At 41.7% G+C, this 24,523-nt stretch overlaps 1 protein-coding gene across 26 annotated transcripts in view; it reads right to left on the reverse strand.

The window, feature by feature from the left end:
• FOXP1 (forkhead box P1) overlaps window positions 1-24,523 on the reverse strand; it is a 379,700-nt gene that overhangs the window by 156,497 nt on the left and 198,680 nt on the right. For 16 of the 26 annotated variants that reach the window (XR_011003135.1, XR_011003136.1, XM_068202259.1 and 13 more), the window contains one exon: window positions 7,491-7,672. Coding sequence is in view for 23 of the 26 variants with exons in the window: in XM_068202259.1 (XP_068058360.1) it covers window positions 7,491-7,661 (171 nt within the window). In the remaining 3 variants the exon portion in view is untranslated. Of the gene's footprint in view, window positions 1-7,490; window positions 7,673-15,201; window positions 15,649-15,948; window positions 15,969-16,274; window positions 17,635-17,654; window positions 17,938-24,523 lie in introns of those variants that run through there. The other 10 variants (XM_068202261.1, XM_068202266.1, XM_068202264.1 and 7 more) reach the window with 10 other exon arrangements.

Genomic DNA, 24,523 nt, shown 5'->3' on the forward strand with positions numbered 1-24,523 from the left:
TTATCAGCCCTACTTTCAGTAGCCTAGAAAAAAAAAAAAAAGGAAAAAAAAAACCAAACCAAAACAAAAAGCAAACAAAAACCCATAAAAGAAAAAGAAGAAATATGATTCAAAATAAATTGAAAAGCCCAACTTGTAATAAACCTGGCACTTGCCCCAGGCTTCAGGGATGTCTGAGACTATACATTCCACAGACACAATCTGTAGCTTTTATAGGGGAAAAAGAGATATATTTGCACTATTTAAAACAGGTTGCAAATATAGTTTATGTTTTGAAAATGTAGGGAGCATGGCTAACAAAATACAGAATGCAGCAACAAAACAAGCAACACTATCCTACAAAACTGTCATTATATAATGTCACTGTTTACACTAAGCCTCCAAAAGATACCTTCTGTTAATTTTTTTTTAATTAATGGGGTGCTATGCAGTTAAATAAACTCATGAAGAGCATTCACAACTTCTGCATTTTTACTTCAAATCCCAATCTTTATTTACAACATCACTGTTATAAATTACAGCAATACTGTTAACATTCTTCTCACTTGCTGGGATACCCAGTGGAGCTCCCCTGAACATAATGCAGGAAACCATGGCATTTGAGTCTGTTCTTATTTAAATGTTTTTAAGTCAGAAAAACCTCCACTGAAATCAGGGGCTTCGCTACTGAAAACAGCTGCAATTCTGCTGCTGCTCCTCAGGCACTGCCAAACAATCTCCCTACATGCAGCGTGTCTCCAAATAAAGTTAAATTAGTTCTAAAATATCAGCAATCCATGCAACTTCTTATTACTGTGAAATTACTTAAGCCTTAATTCAGCAAGGTACTTAAGCACATTCCTCATTTTACAGGCATGAGACGTACCAGTGACCTTAATCAGACCAGTCATGCACTTACATTTAGGCACATGCTTAAGCATCTTGCAACATTAAAAGCCACCATAAGGAGCAGTTCCATGTGAGTTAAAGGCTGCTTTACACCTTCATAGGTACACTACCATTTTGAGATATACATCTATATACCTATATATATATATATTTGCTACAAATAAGTGGTTGCACCACTTATAAAACAACCCTTAAAGTATGAAGATCACTGGAGGAGGAACAGTCTTTAATAATCTGAATAACATCAATCACTTGAAACAGACTTTTAATTCATATCTGATGCTTGCTGGCAGCCTTTTGCAGTGTATACACGTGCTGGCTAACAGCTTTAAAGCATTCCTGTGCAGACCTTCCCTAAACAGCACTCCTGACTGTGGAACTTTACTGCTTATGAGTAAGCATAAGCAAATATAAGGGGAGAGTGCACACCTACGAAAACAGCTGGGAACAAACATACCACTGCTGAATTTTCACAGAGACGCAAGGCTAAAAATCAACCCAGCAAACATATTTCAGAAGCTCCATCCCTTCAAAGAGCCCACAGAAACCTAAACGATTACTGCCTGATCCTAATTTACCAGGTGAAGTAAAAGCAGCTATTGTAAAACAATAAATAAATACAGAAATAGACATGGGCAGCCTACAGAGGACTTCTGGATTTGGATGTGCACATAACCCAAGTGATTACATGTCTGATGACCCAGCTTCTGCATGTCCATGCTTGTGCCTGCACACACAACAGCAGAGCTCTGGGTGCCAGTGTCAAGGTGCTCTGAGGACTCGGGATTATGCAGTTATTTATCAAAGACCTCAGAAGCAAAATAAAAGAAAACCAAGACAAAGAGAAAACAATAATCTCAGCAAGAGCAACTAAGTAGTAGTTTCCCCTTACCCTTCAACAGTTAGAGAAAATTTAGTGCTTGTTGGTGTCAATAAGTAGTTATAACAAAGACATTAGCAATAGTGAGGATAGAGAATGCTGCATGAATGTTCTCAGCATGGTTCATTGACAACTGATCTAAAAATTGAATTATTAAGGAAAAAAATCATTGATTCTAAAACCCAGGCAAGGTAGCCAGCCTATGTTAAAACTTATTTCATTTTTCCAGCGCTGCTTCATTCCTAAGCTCTCAGAGCCACAGCTTTTCCATTGAAAAGCAAAAGACATTTTACGCACAATTTTCCCTCTACTAGAAAGAGGTATATTGTGCCCTTCAGTGAACATAAAATTGATATTATCGTCTCTTAGTTTATATCTCACTACTTAACCTTCAGATTAAAAGTTATTAGATTTGAATGACTAAAAAGACATCATGTCACCTTCCGTTCAATGCTGGGAGATGGCAGAACTTGGGGGAAAAGTCTGAATGATAAAAAACACAAAGTTACTGGAAGCATAAAGTTGTTTTTCACAATCTCTGATGAAACAGCAGAAGCTCTACAAATGCAGTCATCTTTTCACCATGGTGTAATCTTCAATTATGAGGGTACTGCAATACAAAATCAGACACAATCCAATAGCCTGCATGGAGTTCAATCTATATTTTCAAATGGCTCCTTCAATAGCAACAGCAGTTTAATAATTAGGCTTTATGTCTCTTTGGACAAAATGACTCAACACGGACGCTCCCTTAAAGTCTAACAAACAATTTTGGTCTAACCCAGTTATGTCAATATGAAACAAAGACTTTATCTTGGATCTAATTTAGCAGTTTTGCTCTACAGAGATAAGTCCACATCATGATCAATGGGACGGTAAAACTCCTGATGTGGTCTGTAACCTCTCCTCACAGGTTTGCAAAATAACATGAAACTCATCAATTAAAAAAAAAAAAAGAAGCACTTCTTTCATTTACACTGCGATATATTCAGATTTCTTTATAGTCAAATTTTCTTTTTGATCTGCCCAATTAAAACAGCCTCTCAACAATGCACCAAATCCCCCATTTCTTGTACATTTTCCTTGTCTTTGAACATGAACAAAATCTGAAGAACCCACATATTCCCTCCGGAGTTCAATTCCCTCAATCGAACACTTCACATCTCAACATTTCAGGAAACAACTACTGCCAAAGGGCCCAACAGTGGCATCTTCACACAGACACCACAAACAACCCAACTGCAGGCACTGGATTGGGCACAGACCAGAATCTAGTCCAAATTTCTTTTGTCTATCAAGTCTTCTTTTATATATGAACAAAATTGTATTTTTCACTTGCAGACATTTACTGGAATAAAAGCACAAAACAGGATATAACAGGAAACCCCCCTTCTTTCCTTACTTGGTGGACACATGGCAAAACTAGTATTTATCTAAATTCTTCAGAAAGCTTGAAGTGACACTTCATAATTACAGTATAGTACAGCTCAAAGACAAAGTGAAGAAAAGAAACTTCCCCACAATTCTTTACATAAACCTCCTCCTTCTTTCTCCACATACAAGTTGCGCTTGTATTTCTATTCCAGTTTGTCATAAACACGGCCACCTTGTAACCCTTTTTATCAAGCAATCTATGCACTACCTAAAAGTACACTACACTCCATCAGACAAGCTATAGGTTTACATTATCCAAACATTCCGATTCTGCCTGCTCAGCGCAGCTTGTCAATAAATGCAAGCCATTGCAAAACAGCAGTGTGTGTTTTTTTCCTTAAGAGAACACTGATAGGAGCCTGCCAGTTCTGCAAAATAAACCCTTTGCAATCTCTGCAGCTAATCTGTCAACAAATTACTATTAAAGTCATACCTCCTCAAAGTTCAAAAGCTTTCTGGATTAGACAAAGATACTGAGTTTTATACTCGTGGGGCAGTACTTGAAGTTACTGTATCAAAGTGGATCCGGCTATTGATGTGGAGAGGTTTGTATTTCTGCCACCGTGCAACACAGCACTTGGTGTCTTGCTGCTATGCATCAGGATTCAACTTTGTAATCATTCTCTTTGTTCAATTCATAGTCTTGTTTCACTGCTAATAATGTGAAGAACACTTTAATGAATAGTCCTGAGGATAAAAATAAAATGCAATAAATAATATTTATTTTATAAGCTTTAAAAAAAAAAAAAGGACTGTCTAGGACTGAGGCATCAAACCTTCTATTTGAGTAGATGTCAGAAACCACTGAAGCAACTAGAGCTGTGATCATGAACATTAAAAGGCAGTTTGTCCCTATGAGTCTTTATTTATTACTGCTTGGTAGGCAGGAGTCACCCCATCATTACATCCCTTCTGCCCAAGCTTCCCTCACCCAGCCTGACCTTCAGCTTGTGGGTCACTCCAACACCCATTCTGCACCTCCCAGATGTTTTTCATGATGCCTCAGAGCCAACAGATGTTGCCAGACTCTGCGTGGTACTCTGTTCCCAGGTTTTCTGTTCTGTCACTTGGTGCTGCCTCCGTGGGCACTCTGGGACGAAGCTCCTGAGCCCTATTACCTGACCCCACACCAAATCCCTGCTTCATCTCTTTAGGAAGTACAATGATCCAGGTAACCTTCATGCCTGCCCCAGACTTTATAAGCAGGTCACCAAACCCCTGCCCATTCCACCACATCCTGACAATCATTGCCATGAGATGCTGACCTCTGGCACCTGTGGAGTCAGCAGCAGTGCGAAGGCCACCTCTCCCACCCCCAGCAGGTGCCAAAACACTGTGAGAAAAGGATCTCTTTCCTTTATTCCTTGGTTCTGAGGGTGACTTCTATATGCATTTCCACTTTTACCCAACTCTTCCACAGTCATACCATCCCTGAAGAGTCACTTGCATTGCTTTGCCTTTCTTACTTCACCAATATAAGCATCAGTTGGAGTTACTTGGCTTTATTATAAATAGCAGAACTCATCCTCACATTTGCTACTCCCAGCTTAACAGTACATTTTATGAGATTGCTAATGCTAAAATAATTGAGCATCACATCACTCTCTGTCTGCTTGCATGGCAGAATCACTCTAACATGACATAGGAAGCATAAAACTTGTCCTACAAGTCCTCCCTGTACTCACAGCAAGAGTGATCACACCATACACTGCTCCTGCAAACATATGAACATCTGTGGTGTTCCATACTTTTCCATGGTAAAATATTTACAAGTCTGCAAACCCATTAAAACTTCCGAAAAAACCCCTGCAGTATTTCTGTTTTCCTCTCTCGTACTAACAAAGCTATTAGTCCGAATAAATTCATAAATGTCACCAAAAATGTGACCCTAAATTCAGCATAGATGCTCTCACAGGCCATTGTACATGCAAGTTTCACTGGTCCGCCACGCTCATCATGGGAACACACAACTAACCACAGCAGCAAAGCTCAAACTACTCACCACTGATTTTTATTTTTTTTTTCAGACAAAACAAGTGCCAGGTGGCAAAATGAAAAGATTTGAATGAAATGCTCTTAAGAAATAGCTGTTTAATTCAGAACTCATTCATTTGTATTGAAGGAGTGTTTTGTAGAACGCATTCTGTTAAGTGACCTGAGAGCATATGTTGTATACAGAGAAACATCTAAACATTATGCTCCATGTTGTATGTGTATCTGTAAATGCTTGCATTAGCTGTCTGAAAACAACGGGGTTTTCTTCTTTTCAGCATTTAAAAATGTTTTCCAAACACCAAGGTTGATATTTTTATGCTAGCTCTGATTACCCTCTTATTGTTATCAGGATTGGGTTTGTTGGTCGTTTTTTTATTTAATAACTCTTTTAAACTTTGCAATCAACTTGCTTTATAAAAGATAAACTCCATGAAGAAGTCAGTCATCAAAACCAATTAACAGCAGAATTCAAACACAGAACATAAAGGTCTTTGAAGAACTTGGAGAAAAGCAAGATCCCCAACCACATTCACTGTACTGGCAGAGGATAAATAAACTCCAAGCTAAAACCAGAGCTGTGTGAAAGCAATCCTGAGCCTGGCAATCCCATCCCCAGCCCTGATCACTCAAGTCTGTGCTGGGCACTGTTCGGGGACGGCTGGAGGACTGGGAACGCATGGGTGCCACTCCTTAATTGACCACATGAGTGGCTGAATGACACCAGCCATTGCATGCGAGGTGGCAACATTATCTGAGACATCCTGAGCTCCCGGGATGGCTACCAGCCTCGGGATGGCTGTGGAAAAGCCCTGGCACACGGTTAGTTAGTGCTGGAGGAGGAGAGGTCAGAGCCATTCTGGTCCACCGTGTGTACATGTCTGCATGATCCCCCCTCCCTGTTTCTCTCTGCACAAAGCCTTACTGGAAAATTCCATTGTGCTCCTATGGAAAACACAGTGTAATTAACTCATTTTGATACTAAGCCTTTTTTAAGATGAGACCTTTGTGTTGAACATATTTTACTCCTCTTCTACTGTCCTGTATTAATCAAAGCTGTAACCCCTGTTGTCTTTGCACTACGAATCAGAATGTGCCCCTGGCAAAGAATGAGGGAAAAGTCAACAGGAATTAAGTTTCAGTGCAACTGTTTACTCAACTGTGGCCTGCAGTTATTGAAATTTTATCCATGGTTTTGTGTGACTACTGCAGTAATGAATTCAGCATGGCTGTGATTTTCTCACTGATGGTATTCTCACTTCAAGTAAAAACCTGTAGGACGAAATGATTGAAACAACCAAAGTCTGTGCATTTAGTATCATCCATTTTTCTGACTTGTTTAATTATGGCAGCTTTCTGTCTTAGGTTGGCAAAAGGGGTGCCCCGCTCCTCCTGAAACCTTCACTTTGCTTTGTTTTTGAGCACATGTTTTTTCTTCTCCACAACAACCTGCTAAAAAGATCACTGTACACTTAGGGGAGTCTTAACCAGCTGCCAATCGCTTATTTAAAAGGTTTTAAGAATCCTTATTGCATTAGAGAAAGTGAGGGTTAGGCGTAAGTGTATTCACCATGGCTCTGCTGCAGCCTTTGTTCCCAAACACATTAATGATACATGCCCAGCACTTTGGTGTAAAATTTCCTCAGAGGGCCTCAGAATTTTATCAGGGAAAAGAAAAAGCCAAAACGTATTATGCGGATAATTTACACTGGTGAATTTGGTCACTTCCCAGAAAATACATTAATTAAAATACCAGGGCAAAACGCACGATTTGGTTCAGATTCTTCTGAGTTGAGGAACACTGACATAGATGTATTTATTTATTTATTCTGACGTTTTGCACAGCAGATACCTCTGCAGCCTTCCTCGCTAATAAAAAACATTCTGTTGATAGAGGTTGCTAGGTTATATTAAAATTTGTTGCAAAAACGAAACTTAACGTTAGCGTATTTTCCACCCAGTGACATATTTTGGAAACCAGTTATTTGTATCCAGCAGTTCACCCAATCGCTGCCACCAGACTCAACAAATTCAGGCAACAGAAGCAAGCCCTGATCTTTGGGTGTTTCCAGGGAATGATTATATACAGGAGCCCCGAAAGAGAAGAAGAGAAGTCCAAGGTTTCCCTTTACACCAACGACTGCAATCCCCTACGGGCAAAAACGCACAGAACGTCACAGGCGAGTCCTACAAGCATCCTCTGCCTGGCAAGTACAAAGAGCTTGGGAGTGGGGCGGGGGTTAAATGCTTCATGCTTTTCCTGTAGGTAGGAAACTTGTAATGCATCTTACAGTACCTGCTGTTGCTGGAGATGTGCTAAATCTGCAGCCCCAATTTCAACGGAAGGTGTCTCGCCGTTTGATCTCACTTCCCGCAGGCTGCACTCTAGTAAATGGTTGCCACCGCTCGCTCCATTCTGAATGGCTGAACCGTTACTTTTTGTCTCAGTCCCAGATTCTTGCATCATGACTCAAAAACCTGAAATAATTTAGGGGAGGGGAGGGGGAAAAAAAAAAAAAAAAAAAGCAGCTGTTAAAACAGTTGCTGTATATAAGGAGACATGCCCTGTTTTAAATCCTGCCAAAACTGTAAACATATGTCATTTTCCTTCATACGATTTATCTTTCATTAATGGTTCATGCTACTAGTTTATGTTTATTTATCCGTTGGTACAGCTATAATTTTAGTAAGTTAGTTCTCTTCTAAATATAGTATTATTTGCTCAACATCTTTTTTCCCTTAGAGAAAAAAAATATTTTTGAACGAACACACAGAATCCATAATTAAATTTCTCTAGTTACATCTGGATGCTTTCCTTTGAAATGGATGAGTCATTCTTGGCAACATATGATGGACAATATCAAAAATGTGATATACGTTGTGTAGGGGCATGGAGGTGAATCAGAGCATTCACTATTTTGGTTTTCACTCATACCATGATAGTGCCAAATTAGCACCTTTTATTACTCTGAAGCAATTTAGGCTTAATCTGGGATGTGCTGAACCATCATCACTTTTCATTTCAGAAGAACCGCTACAAATGCTCACAGAATTACTCTTGTTGGCCAAGTTTTTGCTATGGATTTGGTCTGGATTTGGATGCTCTTATGGCATTACAGTGAGGACACTCCTGTGTTATTTGGCTGAACACCATCTCAGCAGCCACAGCTCTTTCCAGCCAGCCCTCTCTACTGACTCTTGGTGCTCACCAACAGTGTCAGTGGGTCACAAGCCTTCAATGAGGATGAGGATGAGTACCCACCTCCATACCCCAGAACCCCTGGGATTTACACACCCTCAGGAGGAAACATCAGCATTGGTGCTCAAGACTCCCCACACAAAGCACATATGCCGCTTTTCAGCTGCAAAGCGCTGCCTTGGAGATATTATGATGACTTGTTTTAAAAGTTTTTCCACCTGCAAAGCCCCAGCTTCCAGGATTTAAATACCATTAACCAGTCTGGCTTCCACCAGCCCATCCTTCCTCTCCCCCTCACCCAGGGGAGATGGGGAATGGAAAACCAAGCTGTGTGTCCCAAGCACGCTGCTGGCCCCACACTAACCACATGGACATGTGAGCCAAATGCCCCTGTGTGGGGCACTTCACCTCAGAAGGAATCTGTTTTATCTTCAAGGAAGAACCCTTTTGAATTCAGTAAACCAAGCACATGGATAGTAGCAGGACAGATTCAAATGTTCTGATTACATTTAAATAAATTTCAGCTGGTCTATGGAAACTTCTTTCAATCTGTTTTGTTAAATCTTCAAATTATGCCAGGGGACAAAAGGGCTTGGAGACTCATTATAAAGCTTCTGTCAACTCCTCTGTAAAAGCTCCAGAGATCTAAACAAACCTACAGCTTTCCCAACACCACTAGGAAATGCTTTTGGATTTTAACATGATTCTGCACTGATACACACCAAGTATGGTGTGTTTTTCATTTTCAGCTCTGTAAGGAAACCCCATAAACATGATAAGGTCTAAATAAGTGTTTACATGTAACAGGCAAGGCTGGATTACACACTAGGCAGTGATTGCATGGCACAGGTTGTTTTGGGAGAAGACAGGAGTGAGAATCCACAGACAGCTCCCAAGTCATTCAAAGATATACCAGGCAATTTTTATATGTTACACTGCTAAAAAAAGGATTTACCTCTTTTACCCCATGACAAATCAAAAAGAAAGAACTGATGTCATTGTTTTCTGCTTCCACCCAAACTTGGGAGTCAGGTCTCAACTGGAGAAAATGGAGCACTACATTAATTTACCCCAGCAGCAAATGAAGACACAATGACCACCAGGACATTTTGGGTTAGAGTGTTAAACGCAGAGACTCATGCCTTTGACTGTTTTGGAGTATGACAGTAATGGTGGGTGGCATGGCCCCCTCATGGACTGAAGCTGATGTAGGAAGGACAAACTCAAAAACTGGTGGAAGGTGCCTCCAGCAGCCTTTGTGGTGGAAAGAGATGCTAAAACCCATGTGCCAGAACAGTAAAGAAGTACATCTCATTTTCCAGCACTTCTGATGCAACAAATGGGAAGTAAGAACCTGGATAAATAAGCAGTAGGGTCAAAGGAAGCACAAAGCAAAGCTCTGACAGCAGCAAGAAGAATGTGCACCACTGAGGAGCAGATCCATCACTGCCTGATCACGATTTGTTGGCTTGCCCTTCTGAGCGAAATATCTCCAGGACACAGAAAATAATTCACAACCAAACTGGTCAAGAAATTATTTATTGTCTCTAGGACTGCAAAATGGTGCTGGAAAGGAAAAACAGTAGAAATTGCAACAATTTTTCTAACCTATAGGACTAAGAAAAAGATGGATTATTTCTTGTATTTGGTCAGAAAAAGATCATAGTTCCTGAGAACCTTTTCCATGACAAATTTCATGCTCTGTTTTACCTTTTGAAGAAACCCAGCCAGTTACCAGCTCAGCTGCACAGGGCCATGGCCCCTCCACTGGTTGTGACCACCCTATGGATCCCAGTTGAACTGGCAGCAGCTACCAAAGAAATGAAGCTGGAAAGAGAGTTTGCTAAGGGACCATGTTTAAGCTTTCAAAAAATTATTTTAAAAGCAGAAGTGAACATCTTTAAGCAAATTTTTTTTTAAAAAAACACCAATTTGCAAGCAGCCAACTTCTATGTAACTTAAACTAGATGCCTGTACAAAACAAAAGCTCTTTGTTAAAATACCTCTGATAGAAAACTGGTATTTCAAGGGAAAAAAAAAAGATAAAACTGTTTATTTCATCACTGAAGTCAAATGTGAGTTGACATGAATAATCACAGTTTGGTTTGATCATTAAGTGTCATGTCATGAAAAATCAACCTGTGAGAGCTTTCTGCAAGAATGATTATTATTTGTCTTTTTAAGCACACCTAAATGAGCTGAGGTGATCGTACACCGAGGATGGCTGAGATAATTGTCTCTTCCCAGCACAGAGGAGATGAACTTACAGGAGCCTATTACTGAAGTTTGTCATTCAAAATTGTGAAAGAAAAATGCAAAGCAAGGTTGACTTTATGCAACATAATTAGGTTCTGTGGGAACTGAACTGAAACTCCAGGTGAAGTATCACAAACCCTGATTCTGGTCTGAACATAACCAATACAGTCCTGGAGAAGCTGTTATGCATTATGATTTATTACAAGAAATAATAATACTCCACAACTACTTCCATGACAGGCAGGAAACCTGGTTCTGACTTAAGAAATTTAATGGCAGAAGAGCCCACATCTATCTCATGTGCTCTAGAAAGCGGAATGATTCTCTTATCAATTCTGCAAAGAAAAATGCATTTTTTGCACTTAAAATATGTGGGTTATTACCAGTGTAAGTATTTTTCTTTTTGTTATATATATAAAAATTCTATGGTATTTCATGTTATGAGTGATACAGAATGACTCTGAATTATTGAAGGTGACACAAGATGGTTTTCCCCTATGAAGGGACCAAAGGTAGGCTGCAGTACCAACAACAGCTTGTGAAACTTTATCCTGAAATCAAGGAGCACATAATAAAAGAACTGCTCTGACTCAATGTCGACTTGGTTTAAAAATTTCAGAAGAGTGATCAGTTTCTTCAGATTCCCATTTTAACCTGCACAGAACTTTTTCTAGCTTTGATGCACAGCCAAACACAAAGTCAAAGCTCTACAGCTGGGCCCATCTCTTTGGTGAATGTGTTATGTTCAAGGTAACGGAGCAAAATTTCAGTGAAGTGAAACCTAGAGGCGGCACTCTGTCAGCAGCAGGACAACAGCTAATCATCTTCCAGATTACTTGGAGAAAAGCAGGGGACAGCCAATTTCTTAAGGACGTGGCCAAAATTGAGAAAACATAGGTCAGATGTGAACTTTGCCCGAATCAAAATAATCTGATTTACTCCAGTGTCGGTGTTCTGAGGTAAAAAAAAAATAGAACCTAAAGGAATCCTAATTCTGAAAAAGTTCTTTGCTAATGCATTAAAAATGCATCCATGAAGTCCATAACACCAGATGCTGCTGATACACACCTCAGCTCCACTGGCCTATTAAGATGAGCAAGGTTAAGCACGGAGATTAGTAGGCAGGAGGTGGGCGCTGAAGTGTGCCACTGCTGCAATTCTGCTACCAGTATAGTTTCTGAAGACTAAGCAGCATTGTTTAATGTCAGCATGAGGGAGGATTTACTGACTGAAGCACCTGTTAGAATAAGGACCCACTCCAAGTCTGAAAGACTAAGGGACTGATAGTCAGATGTCTCTAGATGCCTCACCATACACGGAGGCATCTGGTGAGGCATTTTTAAGATTCCTCAATAAGCACCAATCTATATCTTTAAGCATATCATCACCTTTAAAAAAACATCCCTGGGGTCTTCTGGCCTTAAAATCCCTGTTTAAATATGCTTCCAGACTTAACATGGACTACAGATTCACAATGTAGCTTGTGTGTTTCAAAGTTTCTTTGAGGTCCATGATTATATTTCAGATGTTAGTACTTGGAGGTGTTTACAAATACATATATGCACATAAAGATCATTAAGCATTACTAGCCCATGGGATCAGTGCTAGAGCAAAAATATTGCCATAATACAACCCTTCTTTGCCACATTTGTGAAAGATTTTAAGCTAACAAAAAGTTCAGTCTTTATTCCAGGGCAGTTAATTAAGGTTGACCAAGTCAGGCAGAAGTAAATTAACTTGGCTGATCAATTATTTATATGAAGCAGAATAAATGCCCTTAAAGAACTTGGCCCAGCCATGAAAGGACATGTAAATTAAACACAACACAGATTTATAAAATGTGTTTCTACTTTTATAGGCAGAAGAGTCAATGCTAAAATCAGTTTTAAGGGAGTGATCAAATCACACAATCTAACCCGAAATTCTCCAGCAAGCATTCTATCCATACGTGCATGGTTTATAAATAAAAGTTCTACCTACTTGTCACAAGCAGCTCCCCAAAACAGGCTCAGGAATAATTTTAGAGCATTTATCCCTGTAATTATCAAAAACAAAACAAAACAAAAAACCCCAAACGCAGTTTGGAAGAATTCCACAACAACGTAACGCCGCAAAGACAGGATTTTACCTCTTGAAAACGAAACGTGCTCCGGAGTGTGACCAGCAAGGGAACAGAGAGAGCAGGAGCAAAGCTGCACAGGGACAAACACCCTGCAGCACCAGCCTGGCACTGCCGTGATCTGACACGAGGACCCCAGCAGCTTTCCCACGAGACCCCTGCCCCACTCAGAGGTGGTCTCTTTTAGTCCCGGTATCTTTGGAGCAAGTGCCCTGCCAGGGAAAGCACCTCAGGCTCCACATCCCACCACCAGTAGTGAATTTTTCCAGGAACATGTTTTGATGTTCCCCAGCTGAAGCCAAAACACCCATCTCCTCAGGGTGACATCCCGTGCCTAGGCTGGCGAGGCAGCCAGCAGCACCATCCCGCCATCCATGAGTTCAGTAAAGGAAAAAGGATTCACTAGTGGAAATTAAAAGCCTTGTGTAAGGTAAGGCTTGATGTGCCGTGGGGGAAGGCGTACAGATGTTCAGCTGCTCATTTACTAAATTACACCATGTCACAATTAACTGTGAATCAGCCAGCTTCACATGAGCAGCTCAAGGGCTGCCACCATGCTAAGTGCAGGAATAACGCCGGGGAGGGAAGTCCAAACTAGCCAGGTGGACCAGATGACTTCTCTTTGCCCGTGTTTGTGGTTAGCACGACTATTAGAGAGAGCTATCCCAACATATGGCATGATTTAACTAAATCAGATCATGCTGAACTCACCAGCCTTTCTCAACTTACAAACCCCTCCGCTCTCGTCATTGCAGATGGGTGAACACCCGTCATGCTTTTAGAGTTTTCAGTAGCCGTCATTTATCCTGCTGACAGGGTGTATTTTAGGTATAATTATGTACTAACTAACTATAGATCAACTGTCAGTACATTAGGGTACTTTTTGGATAAAACTTCATGCTTACCCCTTCGAAGGCCACTCGCCTACACACTACTGGTGGTTGCTGAATTGTGCAGGAGTAGGAGAAAGGAGAAGGGGATTCAAAGTGCAATTAAGGATCAACTTTAGGAATCAACCAAAATAGTAGCAAACAGAGCAAATCAGGCTTCGCTGTCCTAAAAAGTGATGCTGAGTCACGTCTGACAGCGGGGTTTGGAGGAGGAAAGGCAAACCTGGAGCAAGGCAAGGGAAGGAACGTGCACGGGATGTGTGGAAAGAGGAAACAAAGAGACAGCGACGAGGTGAAATCCTTTGATATTTCCTCAGCTTAAAGAGGTAATTCAATGCATTAAAATGGATCCTTGAAATTTCAAAGGATGAAACTCGCACAACAAAGATTGTCGAGAGTGCTATTTTCTAGGATTAGAACAAAAACGTATTGGGATTTGCTATATGATCTTACATCGCCGAGCAACACTGTACACTTGCTGTTATGCAAGCACCATCTTCCAACAGAGAATTTTCATAATTATAACAGAAAGGCGTAAATTTTCTAATGCATGGCAGTTCAAAAAGTAATCAAGAGAATGAGCCTGAGGGCTATTTTAATGTATGCAAAGCTAGTGACCCACAGTAAATGGGAGGTAGGCTTCAATGAATGCAAAGTAATGCACACATACTAAAGACCTGGTCTGATGAGGGACGGCTAAAATTAACACCCAATTAATTTCCGAATTGACAAACAAATGAAAGCCATAAATCTACTTTCTCATTAATTTTCTTGTGGTATAATTTAAAGCAGTAATATGAGGGCAAAAACTGAGCATTATCCATCATAAATATCAAAAAAGATAGCACTGTAACACCATAAATTATGCATATTACCTGTTGTTAAAAATGATTAATGTATTATCAACTTTATCGTGCACTGTATATGTCTAGACATATCTAAAATCTGAAATTTCATTTAGTGCTTAGGAAATAAAGGGTCCAGAAGAAATGGGATTACCCTCAGCACATCCTTAGCTCTGCCTCTTGATGTTCTCACCTTGGCTGGACACATCCCAAGCCTTGGGCCAGTGGAAATTGAGCATATGGCAGAGGTGATGTGCTGGCCTCCTCGGAAAGGGAAACAAATCACACTGCTCCTGGAGCATCCCTGTGGGCCACGGCGCTGGCACCTGGTTTACACAGGGCTGCTCCCCGTTCCTGCCCTGCTGACACTGGGGTAGAGCTACTTGGTGATGCAGAGCCATAGAAAAGAGACAGAAGTAAAAGCAAGGAGCAGGAAAACATGAAGCTGTATCTAAATTCAGTGAATGAAAAGCCCGTGCTTTCCAAAAGTGGTAGAATACAACACCTTGGCCAACAGGAGAAGAACACAGGTTGCCCAACCTCGTCCCTGTGGGTCATGATGGTGACCAGCCTGGCTTTTTACCATCTATTATGCGTTTATGTCACCTTGCCACTCTCAAATCTCCTGAACAGCAGCTCCTGTCTAGAAGAAGACAGCCACAATTTTTAATTTATTTCACTACATGCAATGGCACAACCTCTTTCACTGTTGGGGTCCATGGCTCACACTTCCTGGGTCCCTTCTTTCCAGTAAGAGTGCATTATTATCAGGGTCACAACAACCTGAAATCATCTGGAGGCAGCTCAGTGAAAGGCTGACTGATGCTCTGCAGGAGCTGAAATTTAAGACTGCTGCGGTAAGAAGGGAAGGGGAATCAGGAGCCTAATCCCACTTGTGCCACCCTGACTTATTGTGAAATCATAGTCAAACAACTTAAGTTGTCAGAGAACCAGTCAGTGCAGTTACCCCTAAGGAAATCTGCTGAGGGTGTTGCTGACCACAATCAGTAAGAACAAAGATCGAGCAAATCCAAGAATAATTAATTGAAACAGACATTAAAAACTTTGCCATTTGCTCTATTCAAAAGAGCTGGAGCTGGTCCCCATGAAAAACCAGGGCACTAAAACATACCAAGCTGTGAAGACAACAGGTCTCACTCCCTTCCATGAGGTAACACCCAAAGCATTAGACAGACAATGAACAATTCAACTTTCCTCAAATTAGAGTTTTGCATTCTCCCTTCATTTTACATATGCACACAGAAGTTACTCTCAGTCTCACCTTGGATAAATACACCCCTTTTGCAAAGCCAGCTCTATCTCAATCTCAGCTTGACAGCTATTAAATCCATATTCAGCATGAAGCTCATGCCATAGATGCATAAAAGCTCTAGAGCTGGGCCACTTCCAAGTGACTGGCAAATATGATGTAATCATTTACATACCATCATCGGCAGAGTGAGGTTCCTTCCTCTCTCTTGGGGAGAGCTGTCTTTCAGCCATGAGCTTGACAGAAATCATCCTTACCATCACCGGGCTCATAGCTTATTTGGAAGGAAAGGAATGGCGAGCGGCCAAATAAAACCCCAAGCCAAACCAGAAGCCATAGTTCACTGTACCACGCGACTCCGTGACTGCTACCGCCTGGACACGAGCACCATGGCACCAGAGGAGTGACTCCTCCAGAAGGAAGGTCACCAGTGCAGCTTGCTGAGGTGCAGAGTCCCCTCGGTGCTGGCCCCGTGGTCGGTGTCCCTGGGGAGGTACCCACCTGCTCATCCCAGCCCAGGCATCACAGCAGTGTGGGGCTCCCTGCTGCTCCGTGCAGAACAGGAACAGAAACTGCAGAGCTGTTCTCACAGCCAAGACTTATTTGTTTGCATGCACACTGCTCTGAGCTTGCATCACAAACTCTTGCAGACTGCCTCACAGGAAAACAGGTGACTGTTCAACCAAATAAAAGACCAAAGTTGCATTTAGTAAATACAGTCAGTTTGTGCCAGACAGCAGCAGCACTGCTCCAACAAGATAACATGAAATCCCGTACCAAGTGCTGGCTGTAGATGAATTAGACTCCCACCCTCCATGCACATCTCCATTAAAGCATATCTAAACTCTCTAGCAGCCTCCAGAAGTCAAAAACCACCTCAAAGCCAGGTGCAACTCTAACAATTCTGCACAATGCCATTTTCACTTCGTTCAAGGTAGCAAAGGTTTGATTCATGGCAGTAACACGAGTCAATTAATGAGCAGCTTGTCCACTTACACACTTCAGGTACCTCCCGCTCCCCTCCAGCCCTGACACTGCTCCAGCAGCCCAAATGAGCAGTATTGTTTGGATCACTGATGCAAGCTAGGGAATACAGGGGATCACATTTTTATGTATATTTTTTTGCTTTCTTTTCCAAGGGATGAAGAGGACAATAATTTCATTTTATCCTTTCCATGAATGTATAACCAAGATATCTTAATAAATGGATTCACATATGGAGGAACAGACAACCCCTTCACATTTTAACAAATGAATTCAGATATACAGGAATAAACAACACCTTCACACAAAAAGAGTTAACATTTCTTTCTCAAGGTCACTCAAAGAGAGTCTACTCCCTTTGTGTGAAAAGCCCTAGCCATTTACTGTTAGTGCTAACAGGTCCTGCCTGGCATTTGAAATCCAAGCCCCACTCAGAAACAATAACAAACAGCAATTTTGAAAAACAAAGATGGAGTGAGCAAGTTTTTCTTGCTCATTTTCAAAACAACCCAAAAGCAACAACTACCAGGATGGTTCTCTCTCTAATTAGGACTCCCAGAAACCAAAGAACAAACAGGCAGCACAGAGAAATTAGCAGATGTAAACACAGTTTTCCAGTTATAAAAAGAAGAAAAGCAGCTCCGTCATCTCACTCGCAGGAGGAGGAGCAACAAAGCACGTTTTTAAATTTGGTATTTTCTCTCCATTCAAACGGCTCTGCTTCTAAAACAGATTTTCCTCAGATCTCCTCAGAAGTAAAGCTGAAAGCTTTGCCTTTTCCAACCCCATCGAGGGCACACGCATCAATTAAAATCCGACATCAGAGAAGACAGAAACCAAAAAGCCCCTGACCAAATGCTGACATAGAACACAAGGCCGTAGTTTTGGGGTGATTACCTGGTTCATAGCCCTATACCTTTATCCTAGACCTTCTACCTCCTTGTTTGCTCCATGCAGGATTTTCTAGCCATCAGCCGTCTACCGCTGTGCTAGTCGTCTAGCAGGAGTGCTCTCTCCCTTCTGAAAAAAGCAAACAACTGGATAGATATCATTACACTAAGGAAATCTCTTGGAAAAACCAAACAACTTGCTAATCTTTCTAGCCCCTTCACCCAAGTTAAAGATAAGCAAAGCAAACCAAAGTGAGTTTCAGCCACATTCCAGGGACAAGCTCCCCTTTTTCTCCTTTATCAAAATCCCAGCATTTAAAGGTTTTTTTCCAGACCTTGCAGGATAAACTGCTGCTCACACCCGCAAACAAAGCAATATTTGTTTAATAACTGATTGCTGCCATGGGTACAGTAAACAAGGGGCCCAGCATTTGTGTTTATGAACAAACACATCATCTTGCAAGAGCAATTTAACATTAACCAGGTGGAATAATCAACAGATTTCATAGGTGACACTCGGGGCAGGACTAATGTAAACAGAGTAGGGAGGAGAAAGGGGCCACTTTTAGGGAATCAAGGTTGAGGCAAATGCATTACAGAGTAAACAGCTGGGAAGAACTCAAGACAAACAAATAGTCATTCTTCTGACATTTCGAGAAGCAGAAAGGTTGTACGTTACATGCATCAGCTGCTGACCACCATGAAATCAAACCAGTTGGGGACCAGGCCTTCTTGTTTACACAGTGCCATGTTTGCTTATAAACAACAATTTGCTGTTACCAACCTCGCATTACTCATTGCATAAACGAGCAGATCAAGTGAAATCCTGTTAACTCTTCTGTGGATTGAGGGATTTTTCCTCCCCTTCAACAACAACAAACAAAAAAGCCTTTGCAGTCTTGCTGTGCAACCTCGAGACAACAGGCAGCAGGGGAAAATACAGAGCTGTGCATCTGTTCTGATAAAGGGGAAAGAAAGGAGTTGAAAACACTTGAAAGTGTTTCACAAAACAAGATTTACCGGCCAAACTACTGATGTGAAAGATCCATTTGCATTAAAAAAAAAAAAAAAAAAAACAAAAACAAATGAAAACCCAGAAAAACAACAACTGCAAAAGGTGGGGTGCAAAATTTTCATTTCACTCCTAGAACAAACGAGCAAAACACAGCTTTTGACACAGCCCAACCCACCCAGCACGACCATGGACACGCGTCGTTTACGCACACACCCATGGCCATGCCAGGGCCCTGCAGCAGCAACGAAGCCATGGTTCAGCCCTCTTCTCTCTCCCACCCTAAGCCCCCTTGCCTCTGCCTCCCATCACCATTCTCTGATCTTTGTAGATCTCCCTAGCTCCTCTTTGTTAACCCAGAAGCCTCTTGGATGTCTTCTTGCAATCAAAACCTTTGGCCCCCAGCTGCTTCCCACACAACATCCCTCTGCTGGCCCCGAGGCTTTGTGACTTTAGTCCTCAAGGTGCTCACGACACCCAAATTCCCTGGGTCTGTCACGTTCCAGAAAGCCTTTCCTTCCCCATCTCTCATCCTTGTAACACTCATGAAGTTTCCTACGGCAGTGTTCCTCCAGGGAGGTTTCTCTAAACTGTCTATCCTGCACACGGATTTCGGGAAAGATCTGAAGTACATGGAGAGAAGATGGATGGCCCTAATGGTAGAGGTTAATCCAGGGCTCCGGGTTACATTCCTGCCCTGACACAATCCCTGCATGGGACCTCCATGGGTCTCTTCATCCCTCTCCTATGTAAAATAAACCCTTTAGGATGTTGCACCAGTCAGGTGGGGTTAGTGGATGTAGTTGTGGGCTATACCACAGGTCCTTTTTCCTCCCAGCTGCACCACTGTCCCTCCGTGGTTCACCTCTACCTTCCGATGAGCACCAGCATCACCGCCAAGCACTGAGGAAAACCATCCCAGTCTCAAATCTGTGAAGCATCCAAGGTCACAGCTGGCCCTGGCACTAATCTCCCCTCCCTTGCCATTTCATGTGCAAACAGCATGATGGCCAGAAGCCTCCCTCCTCATCATTTTTTTACAAGTTTTAGAATATTTGTTACTTTTTTTCACAGCACAATCCTGGACATCCACAGCTGGGCAAGAACCTTCGTTTTCTTTTTCAGAAAATGTTTAGCCTTTTGTTGTATTAAAAAAAAAAAAAAAAGAAAAAAAAAGGTTCAAAACCATGAAATCAGTACAACCTACTAATAAGACAGGTATTTAAATAAAACCCAAATGCAGTATTGTTCAGGCAACTGCCTATTTTTTAATACATCAGGTTGACAGCATAATAGCAGGCAGGATGAAAGGTGCGACTCGAGGACGGGGTTGGCGTCCGCACACCAGGAAAACAGAAGTGCTGCCCCATTTCCTGTGCTGCAGCAGAGTATTTCTGATGTCTGGGGCTGCTGGGGACTTAACTCTGAATTAATGATTACACACAATACCCTCCTTTCTCCCCTCCCTGCAGGACAGCGAGGGCCAGCCTCACCAAATGACTGTGGGCAGGCAGGCACGGGTCACGGGGGATTTAGATATTTCACAGCAGCTTCAAAAATTTAGACACCGCAACCTGAAGGCTTCTGAAAACATCAAGCTTCACATAAAAGTCCTGATATTTCCCTACTTGAGACAACTGCTCTCACCTCAGCTGCGCTGCCTGTTCCACGCTCCTTTTCCAGCACGTAAAATCACAGTTTATTCAGTACAAAGTAACTACACTATGATAAAAACTATAAGCATATCATTCAAATGCTTTATTGGTCAAATAGATGGATGCTTTTATTAGTCCAACCTTTTTTGTAATGGAGTGCCACTGATGACCCAGTGTTAGCCTCATTCCCTGCTATTAATCACACTTCTAAGAGCTCATTTTGCTTTAAAATCTTAAGAAATTGCTATAATTTAAAGACATGGTGTCTACATAATGGGAAATGCTTCACAGATTGTATCATTCCATATAACACAGAATTTTTATGGCAATGCTGACCACGATACCAAGGTATTACAAAACTTGAATAGAATATTTTTTTATATAGAGAATCTAAATGTAAACTTCCTTTTGCATTTGTGGTTTGCCACATCCATAATGTTTTAATCACAGCCTTTTGGGAGTTGCAGTTTTCAACTGCATGTGGCTTACATAGATTAACACTACAAAAACACTCCCTGAACAAATATAAACAGAACAAAACAAAATTAAATTAAAATTAAATAAAATACAAGGATGGACCATGAGAGAAAGACTGCTCAGGCTAAACTTTTACAATTTTCACATAAGGCATTTATCCTTTTGTCGACTATATTAGCTTCTTCCTTTTTTGCACAGGGAAAACAGATGATGTTTACTGTGAAAAACTTTTACGACAAAGTGGAAGCATCTTACGAATTTACCTACACAGAGAATTAAATTAATATAATGATGGTCCTAACCCATATTATTAAAATGTACTTTGCAAAATGTTTTGACAATGTTGACTGCTGCAGGAGGGAAAACACATTTAAGACAATTTCAGCCAAATGCAGAAGCAGAAGCCTTTCATTTTTCAAATGCAAAGTAAAAAGCATCTTTAAACATCTTCTCATGAAAGAAAATGCAGTGCAATTATGTTATATGGCATACACAAAAGCATGTTCTTTTCCTCAGTTCTCTAACACGATATTAGTACCTCCTGGCCTTAGGAATATTATGTGTAAATCACATCATATTCATAGTGTCTGAATTAATTATAATAGGAGCTGGAGAGAAATGTTAACTTTCCAGGTTGTTGCTAAGGATTAGCCCTTGTTTACAATTCTGTATTTATAGAACAAGAAAAATTTGTCAAATGAAGGGCAAAGAGGAAAGCAAGAACACAAATTTAGCTTTGATTTCAAAACAAATCAGATCTTGCAACCATTCCCTGAGAAGAAAACCACAGTTTTTAATGTGAAGATGCAAATGAGTCTCAGAATATAAAAATGTTTTATAATTCTGTGCATTCAACACTACTAGATGTTATTTAAAGAATTTATTTTAACATTTCTCATGCTCGCACAGCAAGTCCAAGATGCTGCAAACAGCATCTATTTAAAATGGATCGTGTTGCTGTGGGGCACGGGGTAGCTCAGGAGGCTGATGCAGAAGGGAACAGGGCATTTGGCCCCCTAGCACCAGACTGGGATTCATGGACTACTCCAAAGGGGTTGACAAGGCAGTGGGCAGGAGGAACAAGCCCTTGTCTTGTTCTGTGAGGTGAACAAACACCTTAAGAGAAGGGCACTCGGGAACCCAAGAAAGATCCTTCATGCTAAACATGGTGTTTGTGGTGAGCCCTGCGAGGCTGTATGGCTGAAGACTCGAAGTCTGTGGCATGGGGTCTCAGTGAGCAGAGAGCCAAAGCTCTGCAGGGACTTGCAGGTCTTGGGCACCTTGGCAGAACTAGCCAGGGAAGTTTGTACTGCTCCCTATTCTGAGGATACAGAAAGCACTTGGGCCTCCAGCACTTTCATTTCTTTGCACAAACAAAGGCACACCCACTACAATTAAACTGCAAAACTCTTTTCATTAGGACTCCTTGTTTTCACACACTTCAAGCCTTCTGAGATCTGCAGTCTCTCTCATGCTCCCATCAGTGTGTGCCTTGTGTGTGGAAAACTAAGCAAGGGCTCTTTAGCGGTTTCAGTCTATAGAGAAACAAATGGAAAAATGATTTTTCCCCTTTAAAAAAACCCTGTGACCACCAACATCTGAGCAGGGTGACTTGCAAAAACACTGGGCATCCACAACGGAGAGCATCTAACCCCCCGCAAGAATCAGGCCCATAACACCAAATAAAAAAATGTACTTAGCTAAGCTTTTGTGGAAACACAGATGGACTCTTTGCCTTGCCCTGTCCAAGGGCTGTGGTTCTCAGATTACAGCAAGGACGCACAACGCATCAGGGAAACCAAATGTGTCTGTGCACAACGGTGTGTAAGCTAACACACAAACACACACGTGCTATCCAAGCACCCAGCATGCCAGTTCACATCAGCCAGAACAGAGTAAGCAGGACAGAAGAGGTGCCTTCATCCCCAGTTTTTTCTTGATGTTTTCTTTCCCAGGAATAGCTCCAGTCTCTGTCCAGAGCAAGGATTCCACCCATCACATTTCTGTGCAGGAGATGTGTACATGCAGCACATGTTCCTCAACAGCCACACACATGGATCCCAAGCACCCAAAAATACAGTTGGTCCTCTCCACACTGGCCCAATAGAGAAGCGGGAAAAGAAGCGTGATTTTTTTTCACCTCAAAATTTCATCCTGTGCCTGAGAAAACTCCCTAAAAAAGCTCTGTCGAAACCAATTTGTTTCTAACTCCCCCAAAAAAGCACATATGCCTACTTTTGAGTCAGGATGCAGGAAACCGAGTTCTTAATCCCTCTTCTGCATTCACCCGTGGCTAAAGAGCAATGCCCACCTCCAATCCACCATCAGAGCCATGGCTGGGAGAGGGAGAGGCGACAGCAGAGAGGATTTGCAGGACACCACATGAGCTTCTCCAGCTTGCCTTGGCCAGCAACAGTGAACAATCCTGAGCACTCCTGTGGCTGCCCATACCTTTTTCATGCATGATGCCAATGCAACAGAAAGCCTCCCAACAGACAGCACTGTGGCCCCATGACCTCTCCAGAACCAGCTGTTCAGCCCTGGGCTGGGAGGGCCCTTCACTGCCAAGCTTGGCAGAGGTTTCTCTGTGCTCCAGGAAATGGCCTTTCTGGTGCTGAACCCCTGGCAGCATGTGGAGGCCGTTTGCAACCAGAAATGAGTGTTTAATGTTCAAAATCTGCTCTGAAGACAGCGTCTGAACATCTCCAGCCACATGCAGGTGCATGGTCCCACAGATGTGCTGGCTCCTGAACACTGTAGAGCTAGGGCATGTGGCTTCCTGCTCCAAGGGCTTGGGAAAGACAAGGAGACACTCTATTTACAGCCTATTCCAGACAAGACTATTCAATGTCAGGATGCACCGTAAGAGGGCAATTTGCACCCTAAACTGGATTGTACGATACCGCACTCACAGACCGTATGACCTCTTCCTTTGGATTAAAACTGTTTGCACAAGTCAAAGCAGAACAAGGAGAGTAACAAAACATAGAGTGTATTTAGTTCCCCACTGCAGCCACATATTTCAACTGCCTCAGCCGAATTCTTAGAGTAAACACAGCTTTAAAAGAAAATAACTTGAATAAAGACCTTCTGGAAAGTTCTGACTGATTATGCATGCAAGAATTCTGCTACTGCTTCCTCCCATCATCTGAAAAATAAACCAAACACTCAACTTCCACAACTATCTACAAAAGTGCTATTTTTTTGAAACGTGTTACAATACTATCTGAGGTCTGCAAGTTATAATGAATGCATCTTGTTTTGCAAAATACACAGAGGAGCTCAATTAAATGAACAACTGTAAAGGAAACAGAGCTGATAAAGGAATTAATGCTCTGTGTGCCAGATCGTAACATAACATCTAGGATAACAAAGCCATGTCAAACATGCAACCACTGAAGACTTTAAAAAATGAAATAACAAAGTTAAACCCCAAAATATTTAAGCACACAAAATCGGGATGTGCAAAAGCTATTTTCAATAATTGATAAGGGGAGCATGGGCAGCAACAAACGGATCTCTTGCAGCCGTTACTTCAAGACTTACTAAATACATAAAAAGATGGATTGTTTTGTAAATGACCACCTGCATCGCTGGCAATCCGCTCCTTCCTCATTGCCCAACCTGCATTTTTCCAAAGACCACGCTAACCCAATTTCCCATCCGCCAAGGCATGGCTGAAATTACTTCTCAAGTCTGAGTCTGCAGCTCGGTCTCCTTTTTCTCCTTCCC

This window comes from Anomalospiza imberbis, chromosome 11, assembly GCF_031753505.1.
Source record: "Anomalospiza imberbis isolate Cuckoo-Finch-1a 21T00152 chromosome 11, ASM3175350v1, whole genome shotgun sequence".
Taxonomy (NCBI): Eukaryota; Metazoa; Chordata; class Aves; order Passeriformes; family Viduidae; genus Anomalospiza; species Anomalospiza imberbis.